We start from the raw sequence: 12,220 nt of genomic DNA on the forward strand, positions 1-12,220 counted from the left end.
TACATAATAATTATAAAAAATATAGTTTTGATAATAATGGTTTACTAATAATAACAACAGTAATAGCTTTATTGATAATGATAATACTAATAATAACGATATTGTTAATAAAGATACTTATGCTAATAATAATAATACTGATAATAATAACTATAATTTTACTACTAATGATAATAGTTTTAATAATAATAATAATACTAATATTAATGATAATAATATTAATTTGCATTATGATAGTGATAATAATAAGTAAATTTAACAATAATAATAATAATAATAATAATAATAATAATAATAATAATAATAATAATAATAATAATAATAATAATAATATTAATAACTAATAATAATAATGATGGAAATTAAAAATAAGTGTATACCCTCTTAAAAGCTTTTCCTAAAAAGAAATGGCTCAAACGAGATTCGAACCCGCGACCTCCTACTCACACAACCATACCCTAAACCGTTACTCCATTTATTACTTTCTAATTCAACTAGCGAATTTAATGCTTATAACCCATTGTTATTTCGTGTATCATCAACCATCCATTATTTCAAGATCGTCATCTCATCACCATCTCTATTGGGTCACAGCCCAACAACTACAACCGCTCGGCCTAACTGAATTAAGAACAGAACTCGGCCCGATAGGAAAATGGCAGCCCAACTTGCAAACTAGGAGCCCAACCGCTTTTATTGCTAATTAAAAATAATATGTCGTGGTCTAGTTTCGAACTTGTGACCTCTCGATTAGCACACAAACACCCAACCATTACGCTGATCATTCATTTATGTTCTATTTAACACCCTAAATTATTTTATCCTAGATTTCCTGCTGCTACTTCTTCTTCTTCATTATTAAACTCCCAGACCCAATTATCTCCATCATTATTGTTATCATCTTCCTCATGATAATTGAAGTATCATCGTCGTCTTTCATCACCATTTATCATAACATAAAATCATGGTTCATCTTCTTCTTCTTCTATTATTACTAACAACGAAGATCATCATCATCATCATTAATCTAAGCTCGTCATCATCATAATCGTATATCATCATCACGATATCATCACCATTACTTCTTCATCATTATCTTCACGGCTCATCATCAACATCTCCTATCATCATCGATTAAATCATACAGAGGAATGAAGGAGTAATCGAGTGGGTTTTGGTTTCGTTCAAACAGAAACATCGCAGCTGAATTTGCAGGTATAGCATGGTTTTTATGATGGTTCGCGACTACTCATCACAGAAATAGAATGTAACCTTACGAGTTGCAGAATGAAAACAAAATTGTAGAGAGAGAAAGTGAGATATGGAGGATGATGAAGATGATAGTGATTAGAGAGGTTGTGGCTGTGCCAGAGATTTGTGATGAGGATCACAGCAGCTGAAATAAACCGAAAAAAAATGATGGCGGTTGTTTTTCATAGTTGGAGATGGTGGTGACCAAAATAGTATAAATGTACAAAAGGTGGCTCGTGGTGGTTGTTGCAGTGGTGGTGGAGACGGTGATTATATGGTGGTCTAGTGATGACACTTGTGATGGTTATCGACTGGTTACAGCAGCAATACATATACCACTCGATGGTAGCCGTGAGTTGCAAGAGAAAAAGAAAAAGAAAAAGAGAGAGAAGGGAGAGGGTTTACGGTGGTGACGATGGTGTTCATGGCAATTGAAGGGAGGTGATGGACGATCGGTTGCAGGAGGAAGAGTGTTAACCGATGGTGTATTGTAGGTGGGGTGATTCTTGCAATCTCACACAAGCACATACATAAATATAGGGATAATGAAAAATATATAAAAAAATATAAAAAAAAAGAAAACATAACTAATAATTCAATATGATTCACAAGATGTGTACTGTATGCCTGCCGACACTTTTATCCCTCTTAGTACAATCGTGTCCATTGCTAAACAGTTATCGTAATAAAGTGCTCCTAAAAATCTCAAATTTTTAGATTAAATATATTTAATTATTTCACTCATTACCTGTTTGAAACCTGATCAAAAAGGTTCGGCAATTATTTATTTTCTGTACCAATTTATATGTACGGAGTACTAATATTTAATCTTAAAAGATTAAAAATATTTTTGACAAATCTAAAATCTTCGTAATCAATTTATAGTTCAACTTTTATTTCAATCCTTCATGGACATGTACAATATCTATATTAAAACTAACAAATCGTCAACCGAGTGCTACTGACGTTTACTAATTAGACTCGAAATCAATTATTTTTAATATATTCTCTTTCTATATATAAAGAGTTTTAAATAGCAAGTTTAACTACTAAATAACTATATTATATATCATTAAACCATTGAATTTAATATAATTTATATATTTACAAGTAATATTTATATACATATTTATATATATAAATATATATCTATATATTTATAATAATAGTTTTCATTACATCACATATTATTTTTCATATTTATTTTCAACAATTAAATCATATATTATTTCAAATAATAATATTTTCAAATTAATGTATAGGTATCTATTTATATATAGTTGTTCGTGAATCGTCGAGAATGGTCGAAGGTCAATTGAATATACAAAACAGTTCAAAGTTTTTGAGACTCAACATTACAGACTTTGCTTATCGTGTCGGAACCATATAAGAATAAAGTTTAAATTTGGTCGGAAATTGCCGGGTCGTCACATCTTTGGCGTAGTTGACAAGTTTGTTCTCCTCGTTCTTAGCTACACGGTGATACTAGTGGTAAGCTCTAACTCCGAATTTCATTTTCGTGTTCATCATTCAAATTTGGGGCTTTTGATTGTATGATTCGTAGATGGAGCCCATTTAGTTGTTAATTGGAGATTAACACCAAGATTCGGGTTTGTAAGTGTTAAAGGCGGGTTTTGGGTTGGTTAATGATTTAACCACGTTTAAGACTTGAGAATGGTGTATAATCACTAGTGTTAGTGATTATTAATGTTTTGGAGACTTTTAGGGTTCTTGTGGTTGACTAATTTTGACTAGAGTCGAAATTAGGGTTTGTTGAGGATTATAACCCGAATGTCGATTCGATGAGGTTTGTAAACTTAAAATGGATTAAGTTGAAGTATAAAAACCGAGTTAAATACGTTTTGGTGTCAAAACTTGTAAATGATGAGATTTTGACCTTATGGGTCAAAATTAGGGTTTATGGGCGATTTTGAGAATGATAAGTGTTTAACACTTGTGTTCGGGTTTAATTGGCATATTAGGACCATTATCACTTGTGTTAGTGATTATTGGTTAGTTTGGGTGCGGTTTGGTGCTTGGAAGTGCATTTGGGTCGAAATTGCACTAGTTGTCAATTTGGGTTGATTTGTATATCCACCCTAATTGTGTTACTTGTTATGTGATAAATGGAATAGGTACATTCCATCGGCGATTGCGGATTATTTGGTGGCATTCTTAAAGGCGACAAGGTGAGTGTTAATATCCTATGTGCATATGTATGTGTAGGATGGGTGCGGGTCGGGTGAAGTGGTTCTCTGTTATAGAGCTCACTTCACATATAGGTGGATTGATGGACTTGTGTATAGGTCCAATTGGCACGGTTGTGCGTTTTGGTTAACCACCTTTGACGAGGTGTAAACCTTGTGTGTACGTTATCACATGTGCGTGTGATGTGGATTATATAACCCCAATGGCGAAGGGTTAATATTGTGAGTGGAATAATTATACGTATGTGTATATGGCGTATTTATTTGTGAATGTTATGGTATGAACCATCGAGCCGGTAGTGCCATAATGTGTGTGTGTGATAGGATGTGAACCACGTGCCGGTAGCATCAAGTGTGAACCACGAGCCGGTAGCACTATAAAATAATTGATGTGAACCACGTGCCGGTAGCACTATAAAATAATTGATGTGAACCATGTGCCGGTAGCATCGAGTGTGAACCACGAGCTGGTAGCACTATAAAATAGTATGACTCAAATGCGTATGGTGTGAACCACGAGCCGGTAGCACCATAGCGTTATGGTTAACCTTGGGTGTTTTACGCATTGTTATATATATATATATATATACAACAACAACAACAACAATACCCAATCCCACCAATGTGGGGTATGGGGGAGGTTGATCGTAGACAATCCTTCCTCTATCCTAGAATAAAGAGCGATCATTTCTCCACCCCGAGTGTAACACTCCCAAGAGTAGAGAAATTCCTTTCTCTCTATATTCGTCAGATAGAGAGATTGCTTCCAGGGACCTCCGGCCAGAAAGTAAAAAAAAAAAAAAAAAAAAAAAAAAAAAAAAAAAAACGATACAAACGAGACGCCATGAAAATGGTGAGATCAAATCTTCATGGGTTTTACATCATGTCTGGGGTTTAATTTAGGCTCTAAGTGGTGGTAAAGTCGCCAATAAATCGATGTTTGCCGTTGACTCACTTAGTAGAGCCATAAAATATAAATATATATATATATATATATATATATATATATATATATATATATATATATATATATATATATATATATATATATATATATATATGGGAACGTACCTTAGACTGCCGTGCGAAGCTCAAGGGATGACGGGAAATGCTACACTACATACCAACATACCTGCATACGCATACATACATACGAGAACATACGAGCATACAACCATAGACATGACGGCCAACAAAAAAGCACGCATACCAACAAACATAAACATGCATACCCAAAAACATACCTACATCACATGCTAGCAACCATAACCCAAACCCTAAACATAAACATGCAAACAAACCAACACAAGCAAACATACATACCCTACAACCAAACAAACTCATACGAACCAGCACATACATACATACACAAAACCAAGAAGAGGTCCAGGTAAACACACAAACACACAGACCCACAAACGCAAAACAAACAACAACCTACTCGTCTATTCTAATTCTAGTCCTCCACGTAAGCCTATCAGAAGTCATGTCCTCGGTCAATAAAAGTTCCTTCAAGTCGAGCTTAATTCTATCATCCCACCTACGAGTAGGTCTACCCCTTCTCCTTACTCCGTCAACCGTCAGTGCCTCGATTCTCCTAACAGGTGCAGTAGGGGGTCGCCTCTTCACATGTCCAAACCATCGAAGTCGTTCTTCTCTTAGCTTGTCGATGATGCTTCTGACTTTCAGGTTCTCCCTAAAAACGCTATTTGGGATCATATCTAGCATTGTTTTACCGCATATCCACCTCAGCATCCTCATCTCTGCCACCTCCATCCTTCTCTCTTGTGCCTTCGTCATTGGCCAACATTCTGATCCATATAGCATAGCAGGTCTAATTGCCACCTTGTAAAATTTCCCTTTCAGCTTTAGAGGGATCTTCTTGTCGCATAAGACCCCAGTCGCTGCCCTCCATTTCATCCACCCTACTTTAATACGGTGTGTCACGTCTTCATCGATCCTCCCCGATTTGTGGAGCATCGAGCCTAGGTATCTAAACGAGGTTTGCGGATGCAAGATCTGGTCTCCAATGCAGATGTTCACTCCATCCTCTTGTTCAATGATCCTATCAAAATCACATCTAAGATATTCCGTCTTTTGTCTACTAATTAGTAAACCATTACTTTCTAAGGCCACTCTCCATTGCTCCAGTCTTCTATTAAGCTCCTCCTTAGATTCGGCCACAAGCACAATATCATCGGCAAAGATCAAGCACCAAGGGATACACTCTTGTATCCCTCGAGAAAGCTCATCAAGGATCAAAGCAAAAAGAAAAGGGCTGAGGGCCGAACCTTGATGCAAGCCTACTTCTATTGGGAAGACTTCGGTACTTCCAACCGGCGTTCGAACGCAAGACTTCGCCCCATCGTACATATCCCTAATAACACTAATATATGTACTCGGGATACTTCTACCATTAAGGGTCTTCCAAATCAAGTTTCGTGGAACGCAATCATAGGCCTTTTCCAAGTCTAAGAAAACCATCTCCAAGTTCTTTTGTTTTTCTCTATACTTCTCCATTAGGTTCCTAATAATATGGATTGCCTCCATCGACGAGCGCCCTGGCATGAAACCAAATTGGTTTTCCGAAACATTTGTTTCGCTTCGCATTCTAGTCTCAATCACTCTCTCCCAAAGCTTCATAGTATGGCTAAGTAGTTTTATGCCTCTATAGTTGCTGCAGCTTTGAGCGTCCCCCTTGTTCTTATAGATGGGGATAGTCTCGCTCACCCTCCACTCCATAGGCATTTTAGAGCTTCGAAGCGTCTTGTTGAAAAGGCAAGTCAACCACCTAACACCATCATCTCCAAGGCACCGCCACGCCTCAATAGGGATCTGGTCTGGCCCCACAGCTTTATTTCTCCCCATCTTTCGTAGTGCCAATCTTACTTCCTCTTCGTTGATCCTCTCACACTCTATGTTGTTCCGGAACTGATCTCTATCAGAGCCTAGCAACTCTTCGTAACGCTGAGATCTTCCCCCAGTGAAAAGAGATGAGAAATACTCTTCCCATCTTTTCCTAATTTCGTCTTCCTTTACTAGGGTTTGACCACCTTCATTTTTGATAAACTTGATGTTATCTAGATCCCTGCGCCTTCGCTCCCTAGCTTTGGCTATTCTATATATATCATTTGCTCCCTCTTTGGAGTTTAGTTTCATGTACAAATCTTCGTATGCCTTTTCTTTTGCACGAGCTACAGCCTTCTTAGCTTCTCTTTTGGCTTCTTTATATCTCTCTAAAACCCTAAGTCTATTAACCGGAGTCCCCTCTTGACAAGAGATGAGCTCCCTAAACCTTAGTTGTTTGATCTCGACTTTGCTTTGAACCTCGTCGTTAAGCCACCATGATTCTCTATCAGATTTATGTCCTCTCGATGTTCCTAGTGCCACACCTAAGGCTTCCTTGGCTACTTCTCTAATGGTGGACGCTAGACAATTCCACATCTGGTCAGCATCATTCTGGGGTCCCATTTCCACCTCTGCACCAAATCTTCCTACAACAGCAGTTTTAAAAGTCTCTGCCTTCTCACCGCTCAGCTTCTTCCACCGGATTTTAGGTTGGACGAATCTGACACTCTTGGTGACTCGTCTCTGGGTAACCAGATCCATGACCACCAGTCTGTGTTGGGAGGAGCCAGTCAATTCATTCAGGACCTTACAGTCCCTACATGTCCTAAAATCCCCTTTGCGAAGTAACAAATAGTCAATCTGGGTGCTATGACCCCCGCTGTGATGTAGCTAATCTTCTGGTTGTAGCTTGTTGGCATTGTTCACACGTTGTTTGCGAACTTACTATATTGTTGGTGTTGTTAGCTTGTGCTTAGTGAACGTACGGTATGCTAGGTTTAGCTTGCCTTATACTTTGATGCTTCGGTATGCGCTATTTGATTATTATTGTGGCGTGTTCATTTTATGCATATATATGTATGTAGTATATTTTCACTCACTAAGCGTTAGCTTACCCTCTCGTTGTTGATATTTTTATAGGTTCGCATGCTTGGCGGCTCGGGTAAGCTTGGGGATTAGAGATCTTGGCTAGGTTGCTAAGAAGATCTTGCTTTTGTATTCGATTAGGATTTGGATAGCGTAGTCCCAAATCACCATGCTCGGTTTTGTTGGAAACTAAACTAGTCGGATCGTGTATGTCCGTTTGGACAATTAACTAATGTATTAAATGTTTTAAAGTTATTAAACTTATTATTGTATTAAAGATGTTTATGGAAACACAATTGGGACCTAAGGTGTTATTTAAAGCGTATTAAAAGGAAAAAATTTTATGGGCCGGTTTTAATACGGGTTGGGTCGTTACACAAAGTCGGTCAAATTTTCGTCAAGATGTGATATGTTTTAAAATTAGGGTTTGTTTTCATTTTTTGGGCCGCCCTTTTCTCTGTGTCCTTACTGATTATGTACTCAGTAACATTAATTGAGTTTGAAGTTTGATTGTATTTAAATTCAGATTCTTATTTAAGAAATTTATGGTACATAATCAACTATTTTATACATATATAAATATATATTTAAGAAATTATTAATAAAGTCAACGTTGGTCAACGACCGATGCGTCCCCGACTCGGCCGAAGCGTCCTTTTTAGGTCTCGATCGATGCGTCCCCGACTTGCGACTTTTACAACCTTGGTGATGGGCGACCGGCTCCGGTCGCCTCCGCCCCTAATTACCAGATTCGTTATATTGAATTGGAATAAAATTCAATTTTGGTTCGATTTTTAGTTTTGCTCTAAAAATTATAAAATTGAGTACACAAAACCGAATAAATCAAAAATCGAATGGGTAAATCTGTCGTGACTAAACAAAATTAAAAAATATTGACAAATAGAAAAAGAAAAATTGAAAAAAGTCAAAAAATCAAATGAAAATAAAAACATCAACAAAAAGAGAAGGAAAAAAAAGAAAAAAAAGAATCAACATCAAATAAAGTACTATATACAGTATAGACATACAAGTATACAATACCATCCAGTACTAGTTCACTATCAAGTTGAACATAAAATATATCTACGTATAAACACAAAAAAATCATAAGTTACACCTTCCTAACTCCCTAATATGCACACACCTCAACTTTTGTCAAGTAGAATTAGCACTAATCTGTTTTAGTACCACCACTAATCAATCTTGAATCTTCATCGGGCGTTTTCCCCGAGGATCTGAGCTTGAACCTTGGGACTTTTGGTGAGGAACAGAATCTGAACCGCCAAAACTTGAAGGACGCGTTACAGCAGCAACAGTAGTCGTGTTAGTTGAACTTGTGGTGGCCATTGATGTATGTGAACTTGATGCACCTGAAGTTCCCGGTGCAGTGGATGAGCCTGTTGAAGGTCTGCGAGGCCTTGTATACCGTGTACCTGGTATCCCAGGGCGGCTAGGTTCATCTAGTGCACTTGATTTCTTGGACAGCATTACGACCACATGGCGCATGGTGGGCCGTTGTTTGGGATCAGATTGAGTGCATAATAATCCGATTTTTATGCAGGCGGAAACCTGCTCAAGGTCTGCTGAAGAGACCAACGTTGACTCCAAAATTTCAAGGCTTTTGCCATTCTTGTACAGTTTATACGCCTATAATTAATATAAATAAAATAATATAAATAATTAAAGATTTTCAAACATTTATTCAAAGGGTTACATGAAACAACCCAAATATGAAAACAGGATTACAGGCCACCCAAGTATCAATTTAACACGGTGACGTTTTTAATAAAACTATGATTTTTTTTGCAACTTTTTGGCTGGATTTGGCATAAACAAACCCATAGTACGATATTTCGGTGGTGTGTTCGTACATAATGAGCAGTGGCGGATCAAATGATGGGGGCAAAAAAACTTACGACAATAACTATAATCTAATACATACCGAAAAATAGTAGCCAAAAACTGCATATTAACTCGAGCAAAAGAAACATAGCAATTAAACTACATCGAAACATCATATTGAATCACCAAAAACTGCTAACAAATATTATCAAAACGGCAACAAAAAAACCCGAAAATGAGTAAAGTTAATGAGAAACGGCAAGTACTAACCCAATTAAGTAGGTTTTGGCACTCGGGATCACGATCGAAAGTCGAGTTCTTCTGACCACTGATGACCTCTAGCACCACAACACCGAAGCTATATACATCTACTTTCACCGATAGGTTTCCATGCATAACGTACTCTGGTGCCATATATCCACTGTATACAAAGGTAAGTAATTCATTTAGTGTTTTACAAAACTCAGTTTAAGTTTTACAACATAAGAAATGAATGAACTGTTTCGAAAGTGTAACAAAGATAAGACTGAATGAAATATATTCTTAAACATTGCACTTCATAAATATGCAAAAAGAAAGCCAATGGAGTCCTTAAAGAATGGAACAGACAACATTTTGGCCGTTCAAAAAAAAAAAAAGACAACATTTTGGGTCAAGTCGACCCGGCCTGTTTTCATGTGCTACCCATCACCCACATGCCAAACCCACCCATTTTGACACTTCTAGTTGGTTAGTAAAATGGAGATGATTGTGTTTGTTGATTTAGCACCATATGAATGCTAAACCATTCACCAGAGGTCAAAGGTCAGAATCAAACACGTTGAATGCTGAAGCATTCAATGAAGATGTAATCAAATGCACCCTTAGTAATCAACCATTTAATTATGTTAAGAGACACAAATTAACTATGATTGAAGCCAGCTAGTAAAATGATAACATACTTGGTACCAGCTACACGGGTATTAATGTGAGTTTGATCTTCTGGGTAGAGTCGAGCCATGCCAAAATCTGCAATTTTCGGTATCCATTTCTCGTCTAATAATATATTACTCGCTTTGATATCTCTATGAATAATACGATCGTGTGAGTCTTCATGAAGGTAAAGCAAGCCACGAGCTAGACCACAAATTATCACGTGTCTTCTCCTCCAATCTAACATCTCCCTATTTCCTGATTCTTAATCAACAAAATTTTATACATAAATACTCATCAATTATAAATTGTTTTAAATTAAAATTGAATATACTGACAAAACTTACTAAAAAGAAACTTGTCTAAGCTCTCATTTACAACATATTCGTATACAAGAAGCTTCTCTGGGTTCCCACAATATCCCAATAAGTGGACAACGTTACGATGTTGCACACGAGCTAACAACTTGGCCTCGTTTATGAACTCTTTTGTACCCTGACTTGATGACTGTGACAACTTCTTCACTGCAATCTCCCTGCCATCCTCTAACTTCCCCTACCGATCCAAATACCAAATTCAACACATTCTATTAATAATAATCAGTAACCAAAAAAAGTTATACACAAAGAAATAAAAAATTTGCGTAAGTTTCAATCAAGAATCGCCTATTATTTTTACATTCATCCACACCAATTTCCTTCTTTATAAATAAGCTTGAATGTGATTCTTTTAATCCATAAAAGTTTAAGGTTTTGCATATTTTAATCAAGAAATACATACCCATTTTATTACATCTGTTTATACCATTTCAATTCATATCGAAATAGTGTGTTTGGTTGAGTGTTCTAAAATTATTATATGAATATGGATATGGTTATGGGAAGTTCAAAATGTAAAAGTATACTTTTAACTTTATTTCTGTCTGTTATTAATCATATGACTTTAATAGTTAAATGCTCAATCTATTACTACTTAAGAGAAGTAAAGTAGGCTACCTACATGCAAGTATTCCCATTAAATCTATTAAACTAAATGCTCCAACACCTAATTGTTATAACTTCAAGTATGTGCTTGAACACAGAAGACAATAATCTTTAATGGTCTATATGAATCAAAATAAACAATTTTCAATGGAAACAAGCAAGTACATAAAAGGATAGACTCTAAAGATATGAATAAACCTTAAAAACAGGACCATAACCCCCTTGACCAAGCTTATTATCAGGATGGAAACTTTTTGTTGCAGAAACTAAGGTTTGAAATTTAAAAATCTTCTGTTCTTGAGCTGCAATCTGTTCCAGTTCATCATCTTGGCTTTCTGTTTTTCAATTCAAAATCTCAAAAAGATAACACATAAAACCAATTTCTTGGAAGAGCAAAGCCCTAAAATTAAAACCCATCCAAAAATTATAAAAAAAAAAAAAAAAATATCTAATCTTTCATGAAATCTTGAAATTGGTGTTAAAAAAAAGCTTGTACCTTTACTCGGATTGAACTTGAAGGGTCTGATCAAATTGTGCAAAAAGTTCTTGGATTTGGTCATCCTGCTTGATTACTTGCACAAACATTGCTGACTAGCCTAAACATTAAAATTAAATTAAATTATATAAAAAAAATAACAGAAATAAAAAACTTAGAGAATTGTGAGGTGTATGAACAAACTAGATTGGTGCCGTACAGTAAATATAATAACTATCTGATTATTTTACCAGGAGATAAACAGATTAAAATACCTTTGTTTATTTAGTTGTTTAAAAAATTAAATTGCTTAAAAAGATAAAACAACCATTACTTATTTTTTTAATAAGAAAAAATCTAACACCCCTAATAATTTAAGAATAAGTCAACTACAATGCGTCGATCATGCAAAAAAGATTGTATGAACCTGTCCAAGTTTCACACGTATGAATTTCGTTGAAAATTTGTAAAAATATTAAGTCAGCAACAACGGGTTGACCAGTAACATAAACAGTATGAATCTGTCCAAGTATCACGCGTATAATTTTTGTTAAAAATTGTAAAATCATTCTAGTGCATGAAAGGACCACTTAATATTGGGGGATGATTCTCACATA

The 12,220-nt window shown here is 36.0% G+C and overlaps 2 protein-coding genes across 3 annotated transcripts; both read right to left on the reverse strand.

Annotated features, from left to right (window-relative positions):
- Positions 1 to 1,061: 1,061 nt before the first annotated feature.
- On the reverse strand, positions 1,062 to 7,067 carry LOC139900409 (uncharacterized). The gene is made up of 3 exons (XM_071883181.1): positions 6,003 to 7,067; positions 5,355 to 5,627; positions 1,062 to 1,121 (listed from the first exon to the last, which is right to left on the reverse strand). Exons 1-3 carry the CDS (start codon positions 7,065 to 7,067, stop codon positions 1,062 to 1,064), a joined length of 1,398 nt encoding a protein of 465 aa, XP_071739282.1.
- A 1,313-nt stretch (positions 7,068 to 8,380) lies between these two features.
- Positions 8,381 to 11,963, reverse strand: LOC139896838 (cysteine-rich receptor-like protein kinase 43). 2 transcript variants are annotated; one of them, XM_071879481.1, is made up of 7 exons: positions 11,879 to 11,963; positions 11,625 to 11,724; positions 11,327 to 11,463; positions 10,493 to 10,700; positions 10,175 to 10,409; positions 9,504 to 9,654; positions 8,381 to 9,038 (listed from the first exon to the last, which is right to left on the reverse strand). In XM_071879481.1, exons 2-7 carry the CDS (start codon positions 11,686 to 11,688, stop codon positions 8,589 to 8,591), a joined length of 1,245 nt encoding a protein of 414 aa, XP_071735582.1. In that variant the 5' UTR covers positions 11,689 to 11,724; positions 11,879 to 11,963; the 3' UTR covers positions 8,381 to 8,588. The 2 variants fall into 2 exon arrangements, with proteins under 2 accessions (XP_071735582.1, XP_071735581.1); XM_071879480.1 differs by lacking the exon at positions 11,879 to 11,963 and having other exon boundaries at positions 11,625 to 11,841.
- Between the last annotated feature and the right edge of the window lie 257 nt (positions 11,964 to 12,220).

This window comes from Rutidosis leptorrhynchoides, chromosome 3 (genome assembly GCF_046630445.1).
Source record: "Rutidosis leptorrhynchoides isolate AG116_Rl617_1_P2 chromosome 3, CSIRO_AGI_Rlap_v1, whole genome shotgun sequence".
Classification (NCBI taxonomy): domain Eukaryota; kingdom Viridiplantae; phylum Streptophyta; class Magnoliopsida; order Asterales; family Asteraceae; genus Rutidosis; species Rutidosis leptorrhynchoides.